General features: G+C 39.3%; 6 protein-coding genes, 1 non-coding gene and 1 pseudogene across 7 annotated transcripts; 4 read left to right on the top strand and 4 right to left on the bottom strand.

Moving 5' to 3' along the window:
• Positions 1–689: 689 nt before the first annotated feature.
• Positions 690–2045, bottom strand: LOC125590516. Its single transcript, XM_048764116.1, has 3 exons — positions 1188–2045; positions 843–1115; positions 690–761 (listed from the first exon to the last, which is right to left on the bottom strand). Exons 1-3 carry the CDS (start codon positions 2043–2045, stop codon positions 690–692), a joined length of 1203 nt encoding a protein of 400 aa, XP_048620073.1.
• Positions 2046–2984: 939 nt separating this feature from the next.
• LOC106410032 (ER lumen protein-retaining receptor erd-2.2-like) lies at positions 2985–4596 on the bottom strand. The gene is made up of 6 exons (XM_013850543.3): positions 4303–4596; positions 4020–4219; positions 3687–3827; positions 3515–3595; positions 3289–3422; positions 2985–3198 (listed from the first exon to the last, which is right to left on the bottom strand). The coding sequence occupies exons 1-6, from the start codon at positions 4526–4528 to the stop codon at positions 3150–3152; spliced, it is 831 nt and encodes a 276-aa protein (XP_013705997.2). The 5' UTR covers positions 4529–4596; the 3' UTR covers positions 2985–3149.
• An 8048-nt stretch (positions 4597–12644) lies between these two features.
• Positions 12645–16042, top strand: LOC106409092 (nuclear-pore anchor-like). The gene is made up of 8 exons (XM_013849778.3): positions 12645–12934; positions 13038–13149; positions 13225–13289; positions 13369–13863; positions 13954–14856; positions 14975–15073; positions 15159–15229; positions 15582–16042. The coding sequence occupies exons 1-5, from the start codon at positions 12731–12733 to the stop codon at positions 14062–14064; spliced, it is 987 nt and encodes a 328-aa protein (XP_013705232.2). The 5' UTR covers positions 12645–12730; the 3' UTR covers positions 14065–14856; positions 14975–15073; positions 15159–15229; positions 15582–16042.
• On the top strand, positions 14597–16042 carry LOC106408812 (annotated as a pseudogene).
• A 1210-nt stretch (positions 16043–17252) lies between these two features.
• LOC125590985 lies at positions 17253–17343 on the top strand. Its single transcript, XR_007326977.1, has one exon. It is a non-coding gene; the product is annotated as a small nucleolar RNA Z161/Z228 (small nucleolar RNA).
• A 1546-nt stretch (positions 17344–18889) lies between these two features.
• LOC106410536 (ferredoxin--NADP reductase, leaf isozyme 2, chloroplastic) lies at positions 18890–21079 on the top strand. Its single transcript, XM_013851053.3, has 9 exons — positions 18890–19154; positions 19319–19568; positions 19668–19801; positions 19879–19957; positions 20036–20127; positions 20266–20343; positions 20423–20485; positions 20583–20817; positions 20898–21079. The coding sequence occupies exons 1-9, from the start codon at positions 19050–19052 to the stop codon at positions 20963–20965; spliced, it is 1104 nt and encodes a 367-aa protein (XP_013706507.1). The 5' UTR covers positions 18890–19049; the 3' UTR covers positions 20966–21079.
• A 101-nt stretch (positions 21080–21180) lies between these two features.
• LOC106410538 (probable 3-beta-hydroxysteroid-Delta(8),Delta(7)-isomerase) lies at positions 21181–22880 on the bottom strand. Its single transcript, XM_013851055.3, has 6 exons — positions 22748–22880; positions 22561–22655; positions 22234–22432; positions 21918–22058; positions 21722–21830; positions 21181–21634 (listed from the first exon to the last, which is right to left on the bottom strand). The coding sequence occupies exons 3-6, from the start codon at positions 22376–22378 to the stop codon at positions 21367–21369; spliced, it is 663 nt and encodes a 220-aa protein (XP_013706509.1). The 5' UTR covers positions 22379–22432; positions 22561–22655; positions 22748–22880; the 3' UTR covers positions 21181–21366.
• A 169-nt stretch (positions 22881–23049) lies between these two features.
• Positions 23050–27662, bottom strand: LOC106410535 (kinesin-like protein KIN-6). The gene is given in 18 exon segments (XM_048762463.1): positions 23050–23310; positions 23417–23498; positions 23589–23719; positions 23810–23900; positions 24011–24488; positions 24491–24677; positions 24800–24942; positions 25041–25086; positions 25165–25267; positions 25351–25433; positions 25537–25587; positions 25695–25757; positions 25847–25912; positions 26197–26332; positions 26427–26521; positions 26607–26733; positions 26802–27004; positions 27082–27662. Coding segments are annotated over 18 exon segments (2673 nt in total). The 5' UTR covers positions 27574–27662; the 3' UTR covers positions 23050–23214.
• Positions 27663–27678: the final 16 nt, after the last annotated feature.

Genomic DNA, 27678 nt, shown 5'->3' with positions numbered 1-27678 from the left:
ACACCAGTAATTATACGCTTGACAGTTGAGTTCCCTACAAACGGCCATAGTTGAGTCTTTGTCAAGTGGGGTTTTCGTGTGACCTTTACTTTCTCCAAAGTTGAAGCAAGTCCTTGCATCACTTGTCTACACTTATCACTCTTTTCCCACTCCAAATAATTCTTCCAATCTCCTGAAGAAATAGATTTGTCATTTAGTTCTGGGATGACAATTGCTTTCTCCTTCTTCACTTTCTTCACTGGCACTTCAGCTTTCTTCCCTTTATTTTTCACATCACTGGTCTTACGCTCCTGCTTCACCATCGTCTTCTTTTTCTCCTTTTTAATTAACAACACATTCGATTGGTAAACCATCTTGTGAATTTATCATCTTCTGAAGCATCCATGACTGTGTAATAGAATACAAGTGTTAGTGATATTAACAAATTAACAGAGAAGATGAGTCTCAGAAAACATACCAAGTCATTGCTAGAAGCATCATCCTCTTCTTGACAATGGAGTTGTGATCATTGGAGTTAGCTACATCGATAGGAATGTTGACACCAGCCTTCTCTTTAAGATTCTTTACGTCTTCCACCAACATGGCAATCTTCATCATTACCTCATCCTTATATAAACCCACCATAGCATCCACTTTAGCTTGTATGGTTGCGTCCAGTTTCTCGCTAACCTTGTCAGCTACAGTAACATCTATTCCATCAATGCAGTCAGGTTCTTCACCGACTCAACCAACCCAAGTATGGCGATGTTGTGAGCTACAACCTATAAGCAATTCACAGAACAAAAGAAAAATTAAGCCACTGTTCAGAAATATCATGTTCATTCAAAATGATAGCTACATACCGTTTCTGATGTGTGGCAACCGTTGACATGTTCTGTGTCCTTCTTTCGCTTAGTAGAAGGACCCACATCCATGGTATCTAGAACACAAGGTGGGTTCACGTGACTTTTTCTCTTTGTCGATTTCGTAGCAGGCATTACTTCCCAATACTTTTCATCAAGCTGACCTTTGAGGATGTCCTGAATCATGTTATCCAGCTCAGTATGTACTTTATTATCTTCCCACTTCGGATATCTATCCTCTATTGGCTTCTCAACCATGTGTCTCACACGAACCTGTGTAATATACATGATTAGTTAAAAAATAATTTAAATTTAATTACAGAAAATTAATACTTCTCTACATACCTTCTGATATGTTCTCTTTTCTTGGGCACAGAAATCTGAGAAGTTGATACGCGGACGAGATCCCCGCCATGACAGAAGAGGGACACCAGCACCTTCTCTCCGATTCCCAAATTTCTCTCCTAGACCAGGGACAAACTCAAAAACCCATATTAAGAGCGCATGAACACAGCCATGAAGTGTGTAACTCTTCTTTCCATCATAGGTGAGTACTTTAATAGACTCAAGAAGGCTGGTAAATCCTACACGGCCCCATGGATACCGTTGGAAAGCTGCTGGATCCATCACTCTTTTAGCACAATATAAAGGGATTCTGCTGTTGCTTGAAATTCCTAATATCCCAATGCATAGCAGACACAACAAACCTATCATCACTCGCTTCTCTCGAGACCAGTTTCTGCAAATAGGAAAAAGGGCTTGTAGCTCTTTCAATGTAGGTCCTTCTGATGTGGGCACGTTCATCTCCAGCCAAAAACTTTCATGCTCCACATCCCAAATCTCATTCTTGTCGAAAGGATCACAATTTAGCCCCGTAATCTCTCCAAACTCGTACAAAGAAAACCGCAGCGGCATACAATCTATCAAGGACCACATCTCATGAATGTTGTCGATAGCCAATTGATTGGCGAGAAAATGGTGAACGCAGGAAGCAGACCAAGTGTATTCCAACTCTTTTAGCTTCAGAATCACTCCAACAGCTGATTCCCTCAACTCAGACACAACATCATCCCCGACAGCTTCTAGCACCGTTTGAATGTTGGCCAAAAAACAACTATGGTTCATGCTCCTACTCTGAATTGGGGTTTTATCAACATCATACAGCCTTTTCGGATACTTTCTTGCAGCCGAAGAAGAAGCCATACCTACAAAAAAGAAGAAGCAATATTACTATCCGATGTAAACATCAGACCCGAAAAGGAAACAATTTCAAACAATCAAATAGAATCTTTCACAAATCTCAAGTTTTTTAATTAAATTGATTTGAAATTTGAAGTTTAGAAGAAATTGGGAATTAGGGTTCCAATTTTTTTACTTGGAATCAACTAATAAACAATAACAAAAACTCGAATAGCATAGATTAAAGACTCACGGATTAGAGTAAGCTGCAACTAAAGCCGGATGTGACTGAGCCGAAATCGATTTGGGTTTGTCCAGAAACAAGGAGACGGAGACAAAGGCGGATGTGACTGAGACAAAAACGATTTGGGTTTCTCGGGACGGAGTAGAGAGGGTCGGAGATGGAGATGACGGAGACGACCAGGAGAGGTTTTGTGATGGAAAAGAGAGGGTCGGAGATGGAGATGACGGAGATGACAAGGAGAGGGTTTGTGTTTCTGTCGTTGTCGAACCCCGACAAAAGGTAAATTCTTTATTCCTTTTTTTTTCAATTTTGGTATAATTATTAATAATGGCAAAATCGTAAATTTCAATGTTCTGAAAGTTATTCTAGTAATTTCAAATTTATAGGAGTTATTCTAGTTATTTCATGATTGTTTAGAGTCATTCTAGTTTCTCTAAATTAAATTATATGTATATCTTTCCATACAAATATTACAAACTGTTTGATGATGAAGAGAGAGGAGAATAAGAGAGCTATATTAAGTTTGTGAATTTCAAGATTAATTCTAGCAGATATGTCAACGGTATCAAGTAGCTTCTCAGTTTCAGCCAATAAACTGTATTCACAGCTCTGCACTTTCTATACTCAATTAACCAAAACGGAATTCACACTTTAGAGAACAATATGGCGATATTCATTTCATTTTGAACTCTAAGCTTTGTGTGACAAACTATATAATCTCCGACTCAAAACGTCATCACCAATGAAATCCGAATTAAACATCATTATGGAAAACTAACTCTAGTTAATGCATCTTTGCTAACAAAAGTATTAAATTATATATCTCAAAATCTCTAATCATGAAAACCTCTGAAAGCTCAAAGCAATCAGTTTTGCAAAGCTTCTTAGACCACACCAGACGGGAGACGAAGGACGAGCTGTCCACCCATTAAACTGTTCCCAAGAACAGAAAAAAGTTCCAAACTGTTAGATAATCAAACCTTTTCAACAATAGTGTCTATATAAAAGGAAAAAGTTATTTACCTCTGAACATAGTAATAGCAGAAATCTGCAAGAATGAAGGTTTGGATGATTTCAGAGAGAATGACCATGAAAGGCCATAGTCCATAGGTTCCATACCCTAATGCGGTCAGTAACCCCCCTCTCGTATCCAACACCTACACTCGTTTCAAATCATCTTTCACAAACTGCAACGAGTAAAAAAAATAGAAAAGAGTTTAATTATATTTGTAGTGTGTAATGCAAGAACCTCAAGGATCCAGTGTGCACAATTCAAGAACCTAGCGATTCCCAGAGCAAACACGTAATGTGCTGTGAATGGTTCCACGATCTGACATGAAGACATAAAGCGTTCAAGGAAGATTCAGACACAACTTGTTTTTGTATTATTTTTAAAAATAGCACAGAAATGAATAATATACCTTAGTGTTCTGCATGACTCTTAACTGGGGAAGAACTGAAACAGCTTCAAGATAAACACAAAGTGCCCAAAAGAGCCTGTTTATGATGTGGTGATGTGTTGACGGGTGTATGAGGAAAGATACAACAATACATGGGACTACCTGAAAAACAAACAAACAAAGAGTTCTCACAACAAACATTACATTGGTATCAAAGTTTCTCAAAAGAACTCAAATCAATAAACAATCTCATGCATATAGAGTTAAAAAGAGGAAACCCTCTTGATTGCACTCCAAGAAATCTTACATTTACACAAGTTTTTAGACACAAAGAGTTAATTTATATTAACTTACAACGTAGTAGATTACAAAATTGTCTTTATCCTCCATGTACGTAGCTCTAAGCTTGAGACGGATCATATAGATGACCCAAAGAGTGGTGAAGAAAGCAGCAGAATCAAGTAACGTGTGAAGATCAAACTCCATTACAAAACTACAATACAATCGAACCCCCAGATACAAAGCCGTGAGCTCCTGCGTCTTGAGAGATAACCCTGTTGAATATCACCAAAATGCCAATATCATTAGACAACTATACGATCACAAGGATCAAAAGAAAGGATCAGAATCAATGAACCAGCGCAAGTCCTCTCCTTGGTGAGCTTGTATATAAGAACGGAGATTCCCGTGGCATGGACGGCCTCGGAAGCCAAGAAAAGGTATTCGTTGTCATGGACAATCACCCTGAGGAAGACGAGGACCGCCATTGCCGAAACCACAGCGAGAAACGCCTTTACCTTCGGTGGCTGCCGGCGAATCCACGACATTGCGAACTGAATCCGACTCTTCACCGCATTCATCATTCTTCAGATCTCTCTGTCTCTATAGGTTTAGGTTTTCACCGATCAGTGTAGTGGTTAATGATTGTCACACAAGTAACTTGGTTTTCGTTTGAGGATGAAATTTGAGAATGAATCCGTATATTTTCTTAATGCAACCATACAGCAACTCTGTCTTTCGCGGAGAGGACACGTGAGGGGGAGAGGAAGCTAGAGATGCTGTTAGGTAAGAGAGACTGATGATGGTTTGTCGTTTTTGCAAATTGTACGTCGTCTCTTTTCCGTCTCCATCTATGTTAGTACCCTAAACCGGTTTGGTTTTAAACGTGAACCACAAATCATAACCAGACCATGCTCCGCTGTATTCAATTGGGACGAGGCTTGTAGTTGTTAAACAAAACCGAACTTGTTGAACCGAACCAAGCTGAAATGTTTGGATTTTGGATCAGTTCGGTTAGGAGTTCCGGTTTGATCTGGCAATTTTTTTAAATCGGTTTTCAGGCCGGTTTGATTTTCTAATTTTTTTATTTTAATCAAATAATACTAATCTTAACCAAAATTCCAAACCAAAGTGAAAAAAAAAAACTAACCAAAATGTGAATTAAGATAACTGAATTAACTGGATTTAACCAAAAATTTTAGAAATTGTAACCAATTTTAACCGGAATTTCACCTAATTCAAAAACTTCGGATAAGTTTATAGTAATTTTTGAAATCGAACTAACTGAAAACCGAATTAAACTTTTATTTTATTTAATAAAGCAAAATTTTAGTCAAATAGAACCACCAAAAACTCAACTAATCGAACCCGCATGCCTTTTTTTTTAAACGAACCTTCATTAAATTAGAGAGAGTTTACATAGCTGCAACGGCAGTGTGAGCAAGATCATACAAACCCGCTTTAGCGAGGGCATCAGCCTCAGCATTCAAAAGTCTGAGTACGATGTTAAAGGAGACAAAAGATAGAGAGTTACGGAGCATATGAATATCATAGATGATCTCTTGAATGGAGTTGCATTTTCGGTTGGAGCGAAGCAAAGACACCAGCGATTTGGAATCAGAACAGATACCCAATGAGTTACTGCATCTTGGAGAGCATTAACTCGAACCCGCGCATTGTTTGAACCGAAAACGGTGTGTTTGTCGGATTCATACAATGAAGAGTTTAAGAAATAAATTTCTTAGATTCTTGAAGCTTAAGAGAAATCAATATAGAAATCAAATGGAAAATGAACATCAAAAAGAGTTTATTGATCAAATATTGTATTACATGTATGATTACAAGTGTAAAGTAAATCTAAGAATCTATAAACTCTTTGTAAGAAGTGTTATAGGTCTAAAATGGAGAAGAGAAGATCCTCATGATAAAGAGATGTGTATCTCTATTTATATAAGTAAAAAACTAGGGCTTCATAGTAAAATTGACATAATTTATTGTGTAATAGGTTTCGAGGGAGGATGTAAATTTACCACCAACCGGCATGCCTAAAAAGCTTTAAACGGACCCGCACGCCTTTAAACGTGTTATAAATCATTAAGTGGATGACCCATAACCACTGACCAAGACAAGGCCCAAGCCATGGCCAAAGGAGGAGAGAGAGAGGTGGTCGTCCGAGGAGAGAGAGACGGTCGGTTTAGACCGTCTTAGTCTTAGGACGTTTTCCTTTTTTGTTTTAGATCTTTTCCTATTTCATGTTGTATTAGGTTTTGGATAATTTTATTTTTCCTATACTTTGTAATTCCTATATAAGGAACCTCTATTGTTCATTAATAAAACACAGACAATTCCCCGTTCTTTTACAACACGTTATCAGCACGATAGTCTCTAGATCCCTGAGACAAAAAAAAAAAAAAATCAAAACCTCTAAACCCTAAAAGCCAAAACCGGCGACCACACCTAAAACCCTAGACACGTTCTTAGTTCATCCAAGAACTCAGACGATCCCTCTTGAATCCTAGATGTTCTCAGCTCACGTCCCAGCTCAGAAGAACCTGTCCAGCCCGCAATCAAACCCGAGACGCGATCGCACCCGACACGGCCCGCGTCCGAGAGACTCGCACCCGAGACAGCCCGCGATCGTCCCCAGCTCGCGTCTACACCCATCCGCGACCCGATTGCTTCCGTTCGTTCTCTCTCTCTCTCTAAAGATGGTCCAGTTCTAAACCTCTACGAAACAAAGGTATAACTTGATCTGAGAACCTAGATTAATCAAAACCTTAATCCATTATTATGGAAACTTTGTCCTTGATCAAAACCCTAAACCTACAATCTAAAAATCGACAATCTTATGACTAGTAACATAGAAATCGATTCCTTAGAACTTAAAATTGATTGTTCCTGATTTGAATTTGAGAAACCCTAAGTTTTGGAATCGAAACCCTAAACCCTAAAGGACTGAATCCGATTTTAATTGATTGAATGTTTGTTGATCTGAGGTTTTAGGATTGTTAGATTGATTGAAGTAATCTGATATAGAACTTGAATCCTAAAGGCCTTGAAACCTTAATTAAAACCGGCAGCCTTAGTTTTAAAGTTGAAACCCTAAATTCATAAATCAAATTGCTAAGGTTGTTTGCATTACATCTAAATCTGAATTGAATTGCATTCGTATTGTTTAAAAATCGACCAGCATATAGAAAACATACGAATTCAAATCTGATTGCATTGAAAATACATATGGCCGTGTGGCCTTAATCTCTCTGGTACATGTAGAATCATATATTAGGATTGTTCGCACCATGGTCAAATTAGATTTACATGTCCGATCCTATTGCTTGACTACATGGCCGTGTGACTTGATTGTTCGCACCATGGTCGATTAGATTGATTGTTTTTCATAGATGCATAAGACAAGTTTGTGGCCGAGCTTGTTAATATACCATGCAGCCACATGATCACATTGTGAACCTAAATTGAAATGATGATGTGATTCAGATGTCGAAAATCTCAAATAGAGACTACGCAGCCCTTAATCTCTCCGGAGATAACTACTTGCAGTGGGCGCTAGATACAAAGATCAGCTTAAGGTCAAAAGGACTTGGTGATACAATCATCAAGGGCAACAATGAGACCGATAAGAATCGGTACAGGGCCATAAGTATTATACGCCATCACCTCATTGAAGGTCTAAAAGATCAGTACATTACGATGGAAAATCCACTAGAGCTTTGGGATGCCTTACAGCATAGATATGATCACCAGAAAACGGTGTTACTCCCAAAGGTTAGAAATGACTGGAAGAATCTAAGATTCATGGATTATAAGTCAGTGGATGAGTACAATTCGGTCTTGTTTAAGACGGTCTCGATGCTGAGACTTTGTAGTGAAGTAGTAACCGAAGAAGAGCTACTTGAGAAAACATTCTCTACGTTTCATTCCTCAAACATAATCCTGCAGCAGCAGTACCGAATGAAAGGCTTCGCCACATACACTGATCTGATCTCGTGCCTGCTACTGGCCGAGGCAAACAATGAGCTCCTGATGAAGAACAGTGAAGCTAGACCTGTTGGTACAGCCCCATGACCAGAGGCCAATGAAGTTGAAAAGAAAAATCCCAACGAGTGCAATTACATCCAGAATGATAAGAGATCACACGGCAAAGGCCGAGGTGGATACAGGAACCGTGAAAATTACTCGAACGGCCGAGATAGATACTTGGCCGACTGGAAAGGAAACCACAATAACCGTGGTCGTGGTTCCAATCCCGGCCGTGGCCGAGGCGGTTATGGCCGAGGTCGAGGCGGCATATCCAAACCGTCTTACTCGACCAAATCCGTTTGTCACAGATGTGGGATAAGCAACCATTGGGCCAAGAATTGTAGAACTCCTAAGCACTTATGTGAGCTCTACCAAGAAAGTATTAAGGACAAGAACCTGGAGGCTCATATGGTCCATGATTCTGGATATGAGGCTGATAGAGAATCCGATGTTGCAAATGACGATCTGATGGATTTTGAGACTTCTGATTGTCTCAAAGACTAAATTTTTCGATACGACTTGTTTTATTGCTTTTTGATTGTTTTATGATTGTTTTGGTGTTTTTAATTTTGGTGCTCTGCAACTTTAAATAAATGAAAGTTTTGGAGTCTCTGAGAAATGAAATCTTATTTAAAGAAATGAATGACGAGATGAGCATACTCGTGGTGGATAGTGGCACAAGTCATACAATACTTAGAGACAAAAGATATTTCATAAATCTCACAATGCAAAGTGCAAACGTACACACCATTGCAGGTGTAGCCGGCCTGATTGAAGGTCACGGTCAGGCGTATGTGTTGATGCCTAAGGGCACTCATCTAGAGATCAAAAATGCCTTGTATTCCCCAAGCTTTAAAAGAAGCTTATTGAGTTTCAAAGACATAAGATTGAATGGTTTCCATCTTGAAACATGGGAAGAAGGAAATAAAGAATTTCTTAACATAATTTCGATCACCAAAGGCTATAAAAGGATCCTAGAAACCTTACCTACAATGTCTACTGGCCTATACTATGCAAAGGTCAGTATGATCGAGGCTAATGTCTGCGACAATTTCACTTTATGGCATAACCGGCTTGGCCATCCCGGTACTAACATGATGCGAAAGTTGATGATAAATTCACGAGGGCACACGTTCAAAGGAGTTGTCCCATACAATCTCACATGTGCAGCATGTGCACAAGAGAAAATCATAACCAGGCCATCACCAGCCAAAGTTAATAAAGAGATCATAAATTTTCTGGAAAGGAATCAGGGAGACATATGCGGACCAATACACCCACCTAGTGGGACGTTTAGATATTTCATGGTCCTGATTGATGCATCGACCAGATGGTCGCATGTCTGTCTACTGTCCACACGGAACTTGGCATTTGCACGCCTGCTTGCTCAGATAATAAGACTGAGAGCACACTTTCCAGACTTCCCTTTAAAGACTATACGTCTTGACAATGCTGGTGAGTTTACGTCCCAGACGTTTAATGACTATTGTATGTCCATGGGGGTAAGTGTAGAACACTCCGTGGCACATGTACATACACAGAACGGCTTGGCCGAATCATTCATTAAACGTATCCAGCTGATAGCCAGACCATTGCTCATGCGGTCTCAGCTCCCGGTATCAGCGTGGGGACATGCCGTATTACATGCAGCAGAACTGATTCACATCAGGCCATCTAGTGAGCATAGATATTCGCCATCCCAGTTACTCACGGGTCATGAGCCAGATGTGTCCCACATCAAAACATTTGGATGTGCCGTCTACGTTCCAATTGCTTCACCACAGAGAACGAAAATGGGACCACAGAGAAGGATGGGAATATACGTTGGATATGACTCCCCAAGCATTATAAAGTATCTAGAGCCAACAACCGGTGATTTGTTTAAGGTCAGATATGCATACTCACAGTTTGATGAGTCCACATATCCGACCTTAGGGGGAGATAACGGCCGGTTGAGCAAAGAAATCGAATGGTCTCGACCATCAATATCTTGGCAAGATCCTCGGACTAAAGAATGTGATATGGAAGTCCAAAAGATTATACATCTTCAAAAGCTAGCTAATCAACTGCCAGATTCATTTGCTGACCCAAATCGAGTGACAAAATCGTATATCCCGGCTTGTAATGCACCAATAAGAATAGACGTCCAGAAGGGACAAGGTCAAGTGGCTACAGAGTCTAAACAACGTCTCAAACGTGGTAGACCTATTGGTTCCAAAGATAAACAGCCTCGAAAGTCCAAGAGAGGTGCTGGATCCGAGAGCACCAAGGAAACCGTCCAGAACATTAATGGACCGACCGAGCCGACCCAGACGGTCGAGCCAAGAGAGCCGGCCATGCCAAATGATCCGACCGTTCCAAATGATGGGGTTCGGGACGCCGAACTTCTTGGGACACAAGGGCCGGACAATCAAGAGATCTCTATAAACCATATAATGTCTGGAACGAAATGGAACAGAAATGATATCGACGTCGATGATATATTTGCTTATAAAGTAGCACTTGAGATCATGGAAAAAGATGAGGATCTAGAACCCACGTCCATATATGAATGCATGCAAAGATCAGATTGGATCAAATGGAAATAAGCTATAAACGTGGAGTTAGAATCATTAAAGAAAAGAGGCGTTTTTGGCCCTATAACCGTGACACCTAGAGATGTCAAACCAGTGGGATACAAATGGGTATTTGTGAGAAAGAGAAATGAGAAAGGAGAAGTAGTGAGATACAAAGCACGGCTTGTAGCACAAGGATTCTCACAGAGACCAGGAATAGATTATGAGAAAACTTATTCCCCTGTGGTGGACGCAACTACATTACGATACTTGATCAGTCTGGCCGTGAAAGAAAAGCTTGATCTGCGCCTAATGGATGTAGTAACTGCGTATCTGTACGGTCCACTGGATAATGAAATTCATATGAGAGTTCCAGAGGGTATTGAGCTCAACGATAAGAAAGGTTCTCGAGAACAGCATTGCATTAAGCTGAATAAAGCCTTGTACGGTTTGAAACAATCAGGTCGAATGTGGTACAACAGATTGTTAGAGTACCTAATGTAAGAGGGTTATAAGAACGATCCAATAAGTCCATGTATTTTTATAAAGAGATTTGACAGCAAGGGCTTCGTGATTATGTCTGTCTATGTGGACGACCTGAATGTGATTGGAACCCCTGAAGAGATTTCCCAAACGGTCGAATGTCTAAAGAAAGAATTCGAAATGAAAGACTTAGGAAAACTAAGTTTTGTTTGGGACTGCAATTTGAGTATGTGGAAAATGGAATCCTTGTGCATCAAAAGACATATACAGAAAAGATACTCAAGCAGTTCAATATGGACAAGGCTCATTCCTTGTCAAGTCCTATGGTCGTAAGGTCCTTAGACCTAGATAAAGACCCATTCGGACCAAAGAGGCCGGACGAGGAAATGATCGGGCCGGAAATGCCTTACCTAAGTGCCATTGGAGCCTTAATGTACTTGGCTAGTCATACTAGACCGGACATCAGTTTTACCGTGAGTTTACTGTCTAGATTCAGTTCATGTCCAACACTTAGGCACTGGAACGGAATAAAACATCTGTTCAGATATCTGCAAGGAACAACCGACCTTGGTTTGTTCTATATGAGCCGACCAGGAGATAGCTTGGCCGGGTATGCAGATGCTGGGTACTTATCTGACCCACATAATGCTAGATCTCAGACAGGTTATGTGTTTATACACAGTGGGGCTGCAGTAAATTGGCGGTCCACGAAACAAACCTTAGTGGCAACATCATCTAATCATGCCGAGATCATAGCTATGTATGAAGCAAGCCGAGAGCTTGTGTGGTTGAGGAACATGACCGGCCATATCCTAAGGGAGAGTGGCCTAGCCGTGGGAAAGGAAAAGGAAGAACCAATGATCATCTATGAGGACAATGCAGCTTGCATAGCTCAGCTCAAAGATGGATACGTTAAGGGAGATAGAACGAAACACATCTTGCCTAAGTTCTTCTTCACCCACGACCTGCAGAAGGCTAAAGAAGTTGAAGTGGTTCAAGTTCGGTCCAGTGACAATTCGGCCGATCTGTTCACCAAGTCTCTGCCAACCTCAACGTTCAGGAAGCTGGTTCATCAGATAGGAATGCGCCAGCTGAAGGATCTTCAGTGATGCCTTCATCAGGGGAAGTGTCATGTGTTGTACTCTTTTTCCTGTCTACGGTTTCCATTTTTTCCCACCTTGGGTTTTTGGTTTTCCTAAAGAGGTTTTAATGAGGCAACGTCGTGCATGATACAAACCCATATGGTTATGGCATCCAAGGGAGAGTGTTATAAATCATTAAGTGGATGGCTCATAACCAATGACCAAGACAAGGCCCAAGCCGTAGCCAAAAGAGGAGAGAGAGAGGCAGTCGTCCAAGGAGAGAGAGAGACGGTCGGTTTAGACCGTCTTAGTCTTAGGACGTTTTCCTTTTCTGTTTTACATCTTTTCCTATTTCATGTTGTATTAAGTTTTGGATAATTTTTTTTTTCCTATACTTTGTAATTCTTATATAAGGAACATATATTGTTGATTAATAAAACACATACAATTCTCCGTTATTTTACAACAAAACAGACATATTTGAATGGAGGCCCATTAAAGAGCAAACATCAAATCTAAAGAAGACTTTTGCAATTCTTAACGGTCTAAAATCTCTCTCGGTCTCTCTCTCTCTCTCTCTCTGCTTCATCGATTCGAAGTAGAACTGAACTTTGTGTAGTGCGGCGAGATGGGTGTGAAATCGGTTTGTCGAGAATCTTCGGATAGGAAAAACTGGGACAAAATATTCAAGAATTTGGTCAAATGGCTACAGACGAAACAGGACGCGATCGAATCGCTTCTAAAAGACAGGAAGAGCCTCGAAGACAAGCTCAAGACCAAACACGAAAACTGGATCTCCGATGTTCGGAACTACGAGGAACAACTCTCTCTCGTAATATTCCCTCCCCTCCTTCTTTCTCTCAAATTCATTGTTTTGGGGGAAAAAAAGTTAGGGTTTCTAATTTCCTGATTATTTGTTTGGGGTTTTTTTACAGATGAAGAGAGAAATTGAAACGATGGAGAGGATGCAGTTCTTTGAGACCTCTAAATCCAATCTCTTGTCTGTATTAAAGGAAAAAGATCATTCTCTTTGCAATTTGAAATTAGGTAAAGTTCGCACCTTTATGAGAGAACAAAAGTTTCACCCCTTTTTCGCTTATTTGTTTTCATGGGAAATTGCAGATGAGGCGGTGGATGAGTTCAAAGACTTCAAGGCTTGGTTTGATTTCCTCACTCTGAACACAAGTGTAAGTCAAAGTTTCAAACTTTATAATCTTTTGTCTGTGTTTTTGGCTTTGGAAACTCATACAAATGTGTAATATGCAGAAAGAAAATGGCGACTCGGAAGCTGCAGAATCATTGGAAGTAAAAATCAGGAAGCTGAAGCTAGAGTATGAGAGGCTTGCTTCTGAGAAGAAGTGTGAGGTCTCTGATCTTAGACGAGAGAACGGGTTTGCTTTGAGTCAGTTCAAGTGTATCCAAAGTAGGTTCACTGATAAGTTAAAGAGGAGAGATGAGGAGATTGCTCAAGCAAACACGAAGATTTCGAGTCTTTTGTCTTTTCAAGAGCAGCTTCAGTCATCTAACCATGAGAATGCTGAGATTATCTCGAGCTTGAAGGCTGAGGTTGCCGAAATGAAGGCGAGTTCTATTAAGAAAGATGAGGAGATTTCGAAACTCTCAAGGGATCTAGAGTCTTTGAAGAAGTCTCGTAGCTTTACACCGGTTTTAACACGATGCACGGTGCACAATGGTAGTAGTGTGGGATCTGAGGTAACAAGAAAGAAAGACAAGTCTGCTGCTTCACCACCAAATGATAAGGTAGTTATGAATTTTGAATATGCATGTTTGTGTGTTTTACATCTTGGTTTTACTGAAGCAGCATCTTATACTTTTGAATCTTCATTTTAGGAAATTAGAAGCTCAAAGAGGAAAAGAGTGACAGTTTCAGAAACTCCAAAGCTGTTCACTTCAACGTTTAGACTTCCCAAGTTAAAGTCTCCATCTTCTGGAGCCAGATAGGACTTATCCGGTCTGCCTGCTTCTGCTAGATTTAGGATTTAGAGAAATGATCCTAATGTAATCTATCTCTGTATTTAGAAGCATCCCTCTGGTATATATTAGCTTATATAGTTAACTGAGTAATTTCCACTTACCCGCAGCATATAATCTAGCAGCTGTTAACTTTTTTTCTGTGTATTATTTGTCTTGTAACCAAGATTTTATTCCAAGCGGCTTTAAATAAAGAGTTTTCACGGTTTGATTTTGTTAGTAGCTGAGACCTTTTCTTGTTTGGCTTTGATATTTTGCAATTAGATCATATATGCTGAATGCTGATCCAACTACTCGGCTTATGAGACACTAAAATATCAGTATGGTTTACTGCAGAAAAAGTTGTATACCGGATATTTCAATGAACCGCCAAATTCCGATCCGGTTCAACGAATTGATTTTCCATTTTGTTTTTGGTTAGAGAATGAAACGACGCCGTGTCAAGCTCTCTTAATATCGGATTGAGTGACAGCGGAGAGAATCTCCCTCGAAGAAGACGAAGATGGTATCTGATGATGCGAAAGCTCTGAAGAGAGAGGAGGCTGAGGAAGACAATAAGAGCCTTTGTTAGGAAGAAGCCCACGAACGCCAACAATGCTGGTTCAGCTTGGAGGAAATTGAAGAAGGAAGTGAAGGACGATGATGATGATCATGATAAACCGATCAAGGTCTCGCCCAAAGGCAGTAAAGAAGAAGGAGATTGATGAAGACGACGATGAGAAGCCTCTTTCCAAGAGGAATTCCTCTGTTGGCGTCTCAAAGGTTCGTTTTTTTTTATCTCTCTCACTCTTAGTGTCTGAGCAATTTGATTAGTCCAGGGAGATTAATGTAATTGATTGGTGTAGCCTTATGTTGGTGGGTCTATCTCTCTGGGTTTTAGGAGAGAGAGTTGAAGAAGCAGAGAAGAAATGTAAAGAAGAAGGAGAAGTAAAAGAAAGTCTTTGATTTGCCTAGTCAGAAGAGAGACCAACCTGATGAGGTAATCTTTCACTGCTCCTTTTATTCTGGTTTTAGATTTTCGTTTGAAAGGATTTACATTGTTGATTTTTTTTGTGATTATGCAGAGAGATCCACTTAGGATTTTCTACGAGACTCTTCACAAGCAACTTCCTACTAGTGAAATGGCTAAGATTTGGTGAGCCTTTCTATTCCTTTTGTTGTGTGCCTACATTGTTGTGCAGCCTCGCCGTTATGGTAGAGCAACTTAAAAATGTTGAGACATATATAGTGTTTTGGTGTCAATCTGCTTATTATGTTTTGAGTTCTACACCAAGTTGAAATATTCCGTCTAGTTTGTGGTTTTCCTCTGGGACTTGTCACTTAATGCATATTTTGTTAAATTTCTCTATTGTCTCTCTGTGTTGTGACACTGGTTGTCCACATTGTTATTACATCTCTGATGGTTATTGACTTATTTTGAATTTCTGCATCATTTACTTCAGACTGTTCTGTTTGTCTGAAAACCCTCTGTTTATTTTTGATCTCAGGTTAATGGAGTCAGGCTTGCTTCCAGCTGCAGAGGCAAAGAAAGTTCTTGAGAGGAAGTTGCAAAAGACTGGAAAGTTCAGTTCTCCAGCAAAATCTGCAGCTTCTACCCCCAAGAACCCGCTCCAAATCAGTGATCGTGAACAAGGAAATAAGAAAACCATCATCTGAAGCTGTGTCAGGCAAAAAGAAAGGAAGTGACTCCAAACCAACCACCAAGAAGCGGAAGAAAGATTCTGAAGACCACGACTCGCGTGATGATTTCTTTGAGCCAATTAGTTGGAATTAATTTTAAGAATAAAGAGAAATCACTTTCTCTGGTTTGTAGCTATCTAATTGTTTTATAGAAACTTAATTTGTGCATTCTCTCAAAGTCGAATTATTTTTTAGGAGTAGTTTGCTGTTTCTAATGTTGTTGGACCCAATTGATATATGTCACACAACCACCAAGTTTTGATTTTCAGTTTAATTTCTTCTGTTTTAACCTCTTTTAATTTCTAAACTATAAATATATTTTGTATATTATTAAGATAAATATGTAGTTCTAACTTGATATTATCAGTTACTATAAACACGTTGGCAAAATTCAATATAAGAAAACCTCAAAATAGTTTTTGTATTTACTACTCTCTCTTTTGTTTGTCAATTTTTCTTCTTCGCCATTGATAACTCTATTTGTTCTTAACTATTCTTGAATTGAGTGTACACTTGAAAACTTATATTATGGAAGTTGTCAATGATGACCATTGTACTCGTTACAGTGACCTTATTGAAAAAGAATTCAACAAGTCTGAACTTGAAGTTGCTTCAATCATGTTGAAGCTTTCTCATCCTGTCGTTTATGAAACTACGTCTTCGCCATTTGTTGGGGGAGCTACTAAACCTAGAAATCACATTCTTCGCCAACCGTGGTTAAGAAAATCAGATGTAAGTAATTTTGTTTACACATATAATAATTTTAACCTAATTGCTGAATTTTTTTGTTGAAAAAAAGATATATCATAATTTTCAGACTGAAAAAGAGGATTTTTCCATTCCTGTGATGAAGGAGCAAGCCGTTTCAGAATGTCAGAGAATGTGTAGAGAAGCTAGACAGAAAAGAATTGCTATACTTAGATCCAAGAGGCTCAAACTTCTCTCATGCCAGAAGAAAACTTTGTCTCTTGATTCATCATCTTAAACTGAACATATGCATCAGCTGGATCTTTCTTTTTCCTATATATATATATATCAACCAACTTGTTGGCCGTGAACATCTGTTGTGGTTTTGTCTATTTCTTTTTTTACTCTAAATATCTCTGCGAAGAAACAAACATAGTTCATATGTATGAAGAATTACCAATTTGGTTTACAGAGTCTCGGTAGAGTATTAAGCCCATGTCACCTGGACGGTACGAAACCCAGGTTGAAGAAAATATGAGAAGGAGGCCCAATATGTAGATAATAAGCCCATCACATTAAAGCGATGTCGTATCATACGCGCTAAATAAAACCCTAGAGTGGCTTCATCATCCTTTAAAAGGCCATCGAGCCTTCATTAACTGTATCGCCGGTTTGAAAGCTTGTTCTGTCTCGTCTCTAGTTTTGCTTTTCTTAGGTCTGAAGTTTGATCTTTGTTTTTGTGTTGCAAAAGAAAACTGATTACTTTTCGTGTATGTGAAGGGAAGATGAATATTCAAATGATGAGATTTGATCTAAAATTCTCACGACGGTCGTCTGAGACTATGTGTCGATTGATGTACCGATCGCTTTTCTCTGATGAATAAAAAAAAAAAGTTTCTTCATTATTAGATTTTCTTCTATGCTAAATAGATTTATCGCATTGGTCTGGTAAATCGTTGGTTATGTATCACCAGATGAATGCCAAAACGAGTTCCAATGAGATTATGAGATTGATGATCATATAGGTTCAGAACCTTAAGAAGATGTCTCATTCGTTAAAGTATGACAAAAGGATGTATGTGTATATTACTTTTGGGGAGGAATTAATCAAAAATTTAACTGAACAGGTTGTAATTCATTAAAACCTTTGTGCTCTCTGTTTCATGCTTGGTTGTATCCTTTAGTATAGTGTACATTAGAGTTTGTGAAACAACACAGAATGGTGGAGTCACAGTGATATATTATTTAAGATTAATTGCATTAGGTCGGGAGGGATAAACTTTGATAACTTGTATCTCCAGATGAATTACCAAAACGATCATCATATCCAAGGCCCTTGAAGTTTAGTATAAAGAAAATGTTTTGAGTTACGAAAATGATGATCATATTCAAGGATCTTAGCGATAAGAAAAAGAACTACGTTTTTACTTAAACCGTCAATCTTTTTCATATATAACCTACATTAGGATTGTGAGGTGAAATGTTGTATTGTTAATCATTGAAAACGAACTCGATAGAAGTAGATTAACATTGCGGAGGCAGTAAACAATCCATATCAAGAACTTAAAAGATGCTAACTAATAAGAGTAATTCAACAAGGTGGAGATGTGAAATGCTTTGGTTTGAGCTTAACTATATAAATAAGCCAATATAGCTCTTGCGGCTGAAGTGCTTTACTCTTTTTGTGGGCAATAGTGAATCTCATGATTCTCGGTTTTAACTAAGCCTACTCTTCCATGACAATGGAGGTAACTAACTAGCTTAAATTTTGAGCTTTTTAGAGTCACCTTTACAGGCCTTAGGAGAAAACAAAGTAGCTTATGATCTCATTTGTTTGGAATAAGATGATCTGTGTTTTAGATTTTTATTGAATCTCTCGTTGATTTTGCCGCCCAACCCCTTGTTGGTTATGGTCCATCGCAGCAACAGAAACAAATCTTGTAGGCATACTCTTACACGATCATCCGCGTGGCATACTTGTGTTTTGTACGTTCCCGGAACTACATTGCGTTAATCCGGTTCGGTTTTTGTGGTTTGTATACTTTTACAACATACATTATTTAAACCGATTGATTAACCGTCAACCAAATTGGCAAGAAAATTTATCCTCTATACATTTACATTATGTTCAAAAAAATCTATAGACGGCAATTAGAGTCTTTATCGGGAACTATTTGATTATTCGGCCGTCTAATTAGACCGAATTTATATAAAATTGTTCATAAAAAATCGTCTAGTTTAGATCTGATTTGCCAACTAGGCGTCTGCCACCTAAATCGATTTTTTTAAAACAAAAATACTTAGTAATGAGGCCTGACATGTTTGTAAACTATGTTGATGTGTTATATGTACACAGACGATATTTAAAGAAAAAACAAAAGAGATATATAATAGTTTCTAGTTCAAAAGAACCGTAACCACAACTTTGATCAAAGGAAAGATACACTCTTCATCAAACCTCGTCCACCCAAAACACACACAACAAATGTCTCGCAATCCATCTCTTATCTCTCTCTCTCTCTCTCCCCTTATGATTCCATTTTTTATGCTCCCTTGAAATCTTCTCCAACATTTTCATTTCCTCTCCAATGGCGTCTACTTTGAATGCTGCTGTCTCCCTCACCGCTTCAAAATCTTCTTCCCTTCCAGCTACAAGCTGTGCCATTGCTCCTGACAGGATCAGGTTTGCTAAGGTATTATTCTCTTAACATGATTATGATTGACTACCATGCAGCAAAAGTTATGTAGCTTAGATTCTAGAGATACTTTGGATAAAGTTTCACTTGGAATCTTACCTTCTAGAATATGCTCAAGTGTCCTGAGTTTCATCTTGATTTTGTTGTTGGTGTTACTGAAGGGTGCTTTTTACTACAAAAGCAACAATGTGGTGACAAGCAGAAGAGTGGTTTCAGTAAGAGCCGAAGTCACAACAACAGACACTCCTCCAGTGAAGAAAGTAGAGAAAGAGTCTAAGAAGAACGAGGAAGGTGTGATTACTAACAAGTACAGACCAAAAGAGCCTTACACAGGCAAAGTCCTCCTCAACACCAAAATCACCGCAGATGATGCTCCTGGAGAGACCTGGCACATGGTTTTCAGCCATCAAGGTTTTTTTGCATTTGCTTTCTCTTAGCTTTTAATAGTTCTAATGTATGTATGATTCTAAATTATCTTGATTTGGTATGTTTGTGTGTCTTCTTGGATAGGAGAAATCCCCTACAGAGAGGGACAATCTGTTGGTGTGATTGCAGATGGTATTGACAAGAACGGGAAGCCTCACAAGGTCAGGCTTTACTCCATTGCAAGCAGCGCTCTTGGAGATCTCGGCAACTCTGAAACTGTAACAGACTATATCTCTTGTCAACTTGTTCTACAAGTTTTGTGTGGTTTAGCTGAATGAACATGTTTTTGTTGCAGGTTTCTTTGTGTGTGAAGAGGCTTGTTTATACTAATGATGCAGGGGAGGTTGTTAAAGGAGTCTGCTCAAACTTCTTGTGTAAGTAGCCAGTGGAATGAATGTACTTGTGTTTTAACTTCTTTCACTTATATATGTACATTTTTTGTTTTGTTTCAGGTGACTTGAAGCCAGGGAGTGATGTCAAGCTCACTGGTCCTGTAGGAAAAGAAATGCTTATGCCTAAAGATCCAAACGCCACTGTTATTATGGTCTGGTCTCTACCTTAAACCTCAAGTATCTTGACATGCTTATTATGATTAAAATATTTATTATTAAGTTTTGATTCTTGAAACATTGTTAAATCACTAATAGAACTTCTTGTTTCCTTCTTGATGAGAGGACAACAGCTTGCCACAGGGACAGGAATAGCTCCTTTCAGGTCTTTCTTGTGGAAGATGTTCTTTGAAAAACATGATGACTACAAGGCAAGTGAATACTCTGGTCTTTGAGTTTGACCAAATATGTCAGAAACCTAACATCTTTTGAAAATGTTGACTGATGCAGTTTAATGGATTAGCGTGGCTGTTCTTGGGTGTACCAACCACTAGTTCATTGCTCTACACAGAGGCACATTCACACTTAACTCTTCTTCTATTTTCTCAAATCCTATAGGACTGAAAAGAAACCAAATCTCATATTTGTTGTTGTGATTAACTATCTGCAGGAGTTTGATAAGATGAAAGCAAAGGCACCAGAGAACTTCAGGGTTGATTACGCGATAAGCAGAGAACAAGCAAACGACAAAGGAGAGAAAATGTATATCCAGACAAGAATGGCGCAGTACGCACCTGAGCTATGGGAGTTGCTCAAGAAAGACAACACATTTGTGTACATGTGTGGGCTTAAGGGCATGGAGAAAGGAATTGACGACATCATGGTCTCATTAGCTGCTAATGACGGTAATAATAAATAGCAATACTCTTATAATATTGAAACCAATCAAATGTAGCTAACAACAACTTTTTGTGATTGGTTTTAGGTATTGACTGGTTTGATTATAAGAAGCAGTTGAAGAAGGCAGAGCAATGGAACGTTGAAGTCTACTGATTTTAACATTCTATTGTGTCATTTTTTCAGATCAAAGTTTCTGTACTCTGAACATAAGTTTTTTGTTTTAGATATATACATTATACTGAAAAGGGGTTCTTTTTATCTTTACCATTTCATTCATTGCCATTACTTTGCTCTAAAATAAAATGGTTCTTTGATAGAGTAGGCTCATGTTTCCAACACCCCTTGTTCATTGTTATAACATCAATCAATAAACATGAAACCAAATTCAATTGCCAAAGGTGAACAACAGTCTAATGATGTTATCAAGTAATGAGGAAACAACTCATTGCAGAAAACAAACTCTGCTAAAAGAAAAACCTTGGCAGAAAACAAGCAAAAACATCCAAGCCACAAAAGAGACCATAGACTAGAATCTTGTAAAGAGTTTGCATTTTCTAACGGATTTTCTTCTTAATCTTTGTCTCCACACCACTGGCACTTTCACAAATCTTGTTCCAGCAACGGTAAGAAATGAGCAAAGGTATCAAAACCCACCATCCATTAGCCCCAACGTAGTAGGAGTAGTAGTAGAAGGAGTTTGTTGCAAAGTTGTCTCCTTCCAAGAAAGCAGTAATGAAATAGACAAGACATCCGTAGAGCTGGCCTAGGGAGATCGCAAGCTGAAGCACGTAGCTGTACGACTTCCCCTTAGCAATAGCATATCTTTTTCATTTATCCAACAACAAAAAAAAAGTCAACTACTTTGACAAAGATGTTGGCTTGAATAGAGAGAGAGAGAGAGAGACTTACACAGCAAGAAGACAAGCAGGGCCTTCAATAACAGCAGTGATGCCTTCAACAGCTATAACTGCAGAATCTCTGCCTGCGTATCTCGAATCACCTTTGCTGTATTCTTTCCCTATAAGAACAAACATATAGAGATATACGTGAATATAATAATAGCTTTGTCTAATGGGACAAGAAGAAGAAGAAGAAGTTGACTTACAAACTTCAGCGAGATAACAAGAAGTGTTGTCCTTGAAAAACTCAGGGGAGAAAACGAAATAGCCCTCAAGAAGCATGTGAGTGAGACCCGTGAAAGCCCACCAGCACATTAGCAATCTGTCAAGATGCGCTTTCTTCCTCCCTGTCACCACAACAATTAAGAGAAGATGCAATTATCTTAATTAGTGATTGGATTACATTTCAAAGGCTTAAACTAGGATCGATTTATGTTCACTAGATTACTCCCATCTGCTCAGTTCAACTTGAATCAAAATCGGAAGTCAATGCAGAGAAAGGGAAGGGGAATTGGATATTACCGAGTAGAAACCAGACGAAAGTGACGACAAAGAGGGAAGCACCGAGGTAGACTGCGAGGATACTTGACATTGACATGGTGATGGGAACGTATCCAGGCAGTTTCAGATCCCTGGGAACGTAAGGATGCGCCGCTGCTTCCTCCATTTTCTCTTTCTTTCACTTTGGGATGTCTTGTCTTTGTCTATCTTGTCAACTAGTCTAATATATATATGTGATCTGAGGTTAGATAGATCTGAGAGCGAGTGTGTCCCTCTCGTTTTTCTTTTGTTCCGCCAACTTGTACTTATTTTCTTTTCTCAACAAAACAAGTTATTTTATTATTTTACCTATTTGTCAGAGATATGATTAGATCAATAGGCTCCATTGAAACGAAGATAATGTGTTACGATTAAGGGCCGATTTGATCATTTTCGAAACGGCTCTGCACGAAAAATGAAAAACGAGCCCACAAATTTATGCAAATGAAACCAATGCGCTAGAAACCAGTTTTTTTCCTAATTTTTAAAATGTTACCTCAATTATAGTTGCAGATTTTGAAACAGGGCGCTCAATCTACCACAATTTCGTTTGCTTGCTTCTGTGTTTCTCTGCGATCCACGAACTGTTCACTGTTCACTGTCGTCCTCTTATCTTTCTATGAACCCCATGGCATTATTACGCGTGCTATTTGCTGGGACGGTTTAGCTGTCCGGTTTACGATTCCTCTAACATATACCTTACTAACATCATGTAAAATGTTTCTCTTGATTTTGTGAAATATAGTTTCGATCGTAGTGAGTGAAAACTATAATATAAGCTAGAGTAATAGCGAGACGTGTTTTTGGTGTTAACCTATTCCATCTTGCGTCTATAAAAAAGCTTAGACCATTTATAATACATGTTGTAATTTTGCTACCTATTTCAGAATTTTTTTTACTTTATACCCTTTACCTTCAGACAATAAAAGGTACGACAATATATGTTGATATGAGTTTTTCTTGTCAGAGATGGAGATTGCTTGTAAGGAGACGGAGGAGGGTGACACTCCCTTGGCTTCTCGGTTGTGTTACTGTTGTCTTCTTTCCGCCTCTGGTCCCCTGACAAAGTAAGTTTCAGAACGGTTAGTCACAATCAAAAACTCTCTACTAACATAGACCTTACATAGTCAAGGTGGGGGTTTTTCGTTGCTAGTTAGTAGTATACCTTTGGCTCGGCCACATCATCCTCGATCTCTAACGTGTTTATTTCTCTTGTTAACAACACCGATGAAGCAGGTTGGAGCCTCCTGTTACAGTGACAAAAAAAAGTTTTTTTTTTTTCTATTAAGTCAACACATGAAAAGTAGAGACAAAGAAAGATTGGCAAAAGACTAAACCTTCTGGGTTTCTTCTGTTCGTTCCTCTGTTTTTTAGTTGATGCAGGTTCTGCTTCACGAGCAGGGATTTCAATTTCACGACCCTTAGTTGATTCTGATTTCTTTTGATCACGAGTCTCGGCTAATTTAACCTACACATGAGAAAAAAACAAAAATGATATAGCATGTGTCACAAGGAAGAGAATTCATAAAAGATTTGTGGAGAAGGAGAATGGCTAAACCTGTGGTTTCTCAATCTGCTTATCTTTGATCTCCAAGTCATCCATTTCCTCAGCTATAAATCTGGATGAGGCTGGCAACAGTTTTCTGAGTCTGCAACAAAAGACCAAAGAGAATTGAGACTGAGGGAGAGAGAGAGAGAGAGAGAGGGTGTGTGTGCTCTACAGATGAACACAATGTGCTGATCAGAAATCACTACTGACCTTTCTTGTTTCTCTGAATCTGGAAATCTGCGGGATACTGCAGACTTTGTTTGAATGTTAGACAGCCGGTTGTTGATGAGACTAACTTCAGCTAGTTCTGGTGAAGGTGTTGGATTAATTTGAATGTCACATTCTTGCTTGTTTGCTAAGTCGGGTACCACATTTTTGTTTGGTACAGGAGACTCATTGCATCCTTCTGCAGTGACTTCACTTGTTGAATCGATAAGGTTGCAAGGATCATCTTGCTTGGCACATTTTTGCTCTTCACTGGAGATTTCCTCGTTTCCTAAGCCAGGTACTAAACTTTTGTTTGGTACAACTGGAGACTCATAGCATCCGTCTGCGGTTACTTCACTTCTTGACTCGATAAGGTCGCAAGGATCATCATCATCGACATTTGTCTGAAAATTGTTATGATTAGCATTGATGATCTTTGGTAGGGGAATAAGAAGGTGAAAATCAAAATCGTATCCAAACTTACATTCTCATTAGCCAAACTTGTGTCAACCTCGATCTGTTCTTTTGCATGGACAAGTGCTTCTACCTCAGGTAGACATGGTTCTGCCAGGTTTGACTTAAGATTGATCAACTCTGCCTCTAATCCCCGTGATTTGAGTTGTTCGTTTTTAAGGCTTTCCTTGAGAGTGCAAATGTCACCTTCTGCAACCTACGGTAATAAAACAGATTCATAGATATTAAACATCCTTCAACTGTGATATGTCACAATATCAAGGAAAGAAGCTCCATCACAGATTGTTGACAGTAAATAAAGGCAAAGGGGGACAGTACTTTTAATTTCTCGTTGTACTGCTTCAGGACATTCCACACGACTTTAGCAAAATTCCGCATGATGATGTGCTCTCTGTCGTTGTTATCCTCCAGCTTTGGAGATGATTTCTCTGTTTGATCAGCTTTCTTTCCCTCCAAATTCACTGCTGAATAATCATTTTAGACATCCATGACGCAAAAGGAAATAAACAAGAAACTGAATACGTGCAGTCAATATTTGGAAGAGTTCTCAATATCCTACCCTCCTGAGTAATTTGGTTTTTCTCTCCAGCAACAGTCTCTGCAATCTACAAAATGGCAAATGCAACATTTTCAGTAAAATGACGAAAAGTTTTCAGTTCTGCAGTAAAGGAAGCCAAAATTACTTGGGAAGTCTTGGGAGCACTGAGTTTCATTTTCTTGTTTTTCTCAACTCTTGGAAATGTCTTGAGCTGCCTCTTGTTGCAAACCTCCTCAGTGTTATCAAATCTGAATAAAACACCAAACAGGAAAACATCAGCACTTGCGAGAGATGTGGACTTCGTTTTTGAGTTCATGATAACGAACATTACTTGATTTTCATGTACGGCGATGCTTGTTTTAAGAGATAGGAGGTATCAAGATAATCTTCTTCTCCTGCTTTGACTGTTATAATCTGTAAATTAGATAAAAGAGGAGAAGATAAACTACAATATATCAGGGTCGAAAAGCAGGTCTTGTACAAGAACTCAAGAAAAGATCATACAAAATAGTCATACCAAAGCCATCCTCCTCTTTCCTTCTAGATAATCTCGCAAGTACCTTGTTAACTAATATAAAACCAAAATCACATTAGAGTACAGAATGAATAACTCATAGATCATACACATTTTCATCAGATAGTATGAATCAAAGGGATTTTTAAGGTAGATGCTACCAGAGAATTTTGATGATGTTTCTGCAGTCCCTTCTTTCGGTTCTTCTGGTACTCCAACAATGACTGTCATCACATACAGCTGATCATGGTTAGTTGAATGTAGGCGTAAAAAGAAGACAGTCTTCAGGTAGTCGAATATCAAAGCCCCTTACCCGCAAACATTGACCGAAAACCATGGATGTATTATTGATGAAATTACTCTCGACCAACCTTTCTCCCTACAAAACAAATCAAACAAGCATATAAGGAACACGTTAAATTTTACAGATGAAGACAACTCAACTCACTGTTAACCAGTTCCTACTGTGATGCTAAGAACAAGTGCTGGTCAACATCTTACAGTCAAGCTAGGGATCTTTCCTCCTAACTATTAAACTGTATCAGTAGTACTTATAAGACAAGTACTTTCAGGAATGACATATATATTTGTGGCTTTGCAAAATAAATCTGTAAGAGAGCCCATACTCCATATACAAAATGTAAAAATGAAAAAAAGTATAACCTGATTGCCAGTTCTCTTCTCCCTTTCGGCTCCCGCCAAGTCAACTATAGTCAGCATAGCATCAGCAGACTGCACTTTTGTCTCGTTAGAAACGCCCTCGGATGCTGCTCTTATGTTAATGATGCACTGTGAGCGACTGAAAACATTGCCAAAATTAGTTAAGAACATGAAGACATTTAGTTTAAAAATTGTTGAGAAGTGGTCCAAAACTTTTTCTGCCAAGTACGTACCTTGACTGGCTATTTGAATTTGTTGTAGCTGTAGCACGTTTCAGCATCGCCTGTCCAATTAAGGACTCTGCTTCCTCCAAATTCCGGATCGGCACCTACTTACCCACACATGATTGTCAAAAGACTGAGAGTTTACAACACTCATCTATCCATTGTGAAAACTAAAAACCAAGCAGAGACCTCTTTCAAACCCCTGATGGTTGATTGCTGCACAGACAACTCAGAGCTTCCATCTCCAAGTAAATCATAAGCTTTCTCCCCTTTCCCTCGCTCGGAGCATATCTCAAATATAGACAAGTAAAATAACCTGAAGATAAAGCAAAGAAATGTTATGGAACAAGCTACAAAGTGTGCCTACCCCCAAACAAAGTGTACCTCAAAGACACAGGAGGAGAAGTCTCATCTCTCTTCTTGAAAATCTGACGGAGCGTAAGCGGGACAACACCAGGATCCTTGGGAGTTCCAAAGACAGTGTGAGTCTTCCCAGAGCCGCTAGGACCCAAAGCAGCCAACATTCCACTCTTCCCATTCAAGAAATCCTCCAACAAAGGCTGAACCATCTTACCATACACATCGCTCTACAAACAAAAACACAAACACTCGTCAACAACGCTTCAATCCAACTAAAAAAAAAGGAAGCTAGATTAGGTCGAACCTGCGAACAGTCGGCAGGAAAAACGTGAGAAAACCCTTCGAAGACCTCAGTCTTGCTTCGTTTCAGCTCTTGCAACGCCTGAGGCGGAGTCAGCGTGACTGAGTGTGAATCGTTGAGAGTGATACAAGCTTCCTCGCTCTTCTTACTCCTACTCTCTTTCGCGACGTTGTGCTTCTTCGAAGGGTTTTGAGGCCAGACGTTTCTAGGTCTGCTCTTCGCCGCGGCGGTTGCCTTGCTGAAGACCCTCAGGGGCTTTATTCTCAGGAAGATCTTCAAGCTCTCAGAAACGGAGACAGAGGGTTTGGGTTCGGGTTCGGGTTGAGGGATCTGGATGGAGAGAATCTCGTCGATCGGGAACGAAGGGACGTAGTGAGTGTTCGAGGAGGGAGGTGGTTTAGCTGCGGTGGTGTACGGAGTGGCTCTGGCTTTTCGAGGAGGGTTACGGCGGACTGTTACGGTGGAGGGACACGGCGTTGGACTGAACTCCTCCATCCTTCTCTCTACTCTGGCGGAAAAAAAGGAGCGTTTTTTTTTTCCAATTTCAATTTCAATTTTCTAATTTGATCCCTCTCCCTCTCTTTTGCAAAAAAAAAAAAA

This window comes from Brassica napus, chromosome C7 (genome assembly GCF_020379485.1).
Source record: "Brassica napus cultivar Da-Ae chromosome C7, Da-Ae, whole genome shotgun sequence".
Lineage (NCBI taxonomy): Eukaryota > Viridiplantae > Streptophyta > Magnoliopsida > Brassicales > Brassicaceae > Brassica > Brassica napus.
Note: the sequence above shows the minus strand (reverse complement) of the source record. Positions and strands in the feature narration are given on the sequence as shown.

Coding starts and splice junctions, on each gene's coding strand:
- LOC125590516 (XM_048764116.1), bottom strand. CDS start 2,045: ATGGCTTCTTCTTCGGCTGCAAGAAAGTATCCGAAAAGGCTGTATGAT. Junction 1,116..1,187: donor AAAAGAGAACATATCAGAAG/GTATGTAGAGAA, acceptor TATATTACACAG/GTTCGTGTGAGACACATGGT. Junction 762..842: donor GTTGCCACACATCAGAAACG/GTATGTAGCTAT, acceptor AATTGCTTATAG/GTTGTAGCTCACAACATCGC.
- LOC106410032 (XM_013850543.3), bottom strand. CDS start 4,528: ATGATGAATGCGGTGAAGAGTCGGATTCAGTTCGCAATGTCGTGGATT. Junction 4,220..4,302: donor CAAGGAGAGGACTTGCGCTG/GTTCATTGATTC, acceptor GATATTCAACAG/GGTTATCTCTCAAGACGCAG. Junction 3,199..3,288: donor TGCTATTACTATGTTCAGAG/GTAAATAACTTT, acceptor TCTTGGGAACAG/TTTAATGGGTGGACAGCTCG.
- LOC106409092 (XM_013849778.3), top strand. CDS start 12,731: ATGGGTGTGAAATCGGTTTGTCGAGAATCTTCGGATAGGAAAAACTGG. Junction 13,150..13,224: donor TCTTTGCAATTTGAAATTAG/GTAAAGTTCGCA, acceptor GGGAAATTGCAG/ATGAGGCGGTGGATGAGTTC. Junction 13,864..13,953: donor CTTCACCACCAAATGATAAG/GTAGTTATGAAT, acceptor TCTTCATTTTAG/GAAATTAGAAGCTCAAAGAG.
- LOC106410536 (XM_013851053.3), top strand. CDS start 19,050: ATGGCGTCTACTTTGAATGCTGCTGTCTCCCTCACCGCTTCAAAATCT. Junction 19,802..19,878: donor ATCTCGGCAACTCTGAAACT/GTAACAGACTAT, acceptor TTTTTGTTGCAG/GTTTCTTTGTGTGTGAAGAG. Junction 20,344..20,422: donor AAAAACATGATGACTACAAG/GCAAGTGAATAC, acceptor TGACTGATGCAG/TTTAATGGATTAGCGTGGCT.
- LOC106410538 (XM_013851055.3), bottom strand. CDS start 22,378: ATGGAGGAAGCAGCGGCGCATCCTTACGTTCCCAGGGATCTGAAACTG. Junction 22,059..22,233: donor TTTCGTCTGGTTTCTACTCG/GTAATATCCAAT, acceptor TTGTGGTGACAG/GGAGGAAGAAAGCGCATCTT. Junction 21,635..21,721: donor CCTGCTTGTCTTCTTGCTGT/GTAAGTCTCTCT, acceptor TAAATGAAAAAG/ATATGCTATTGCTAAGGGGA.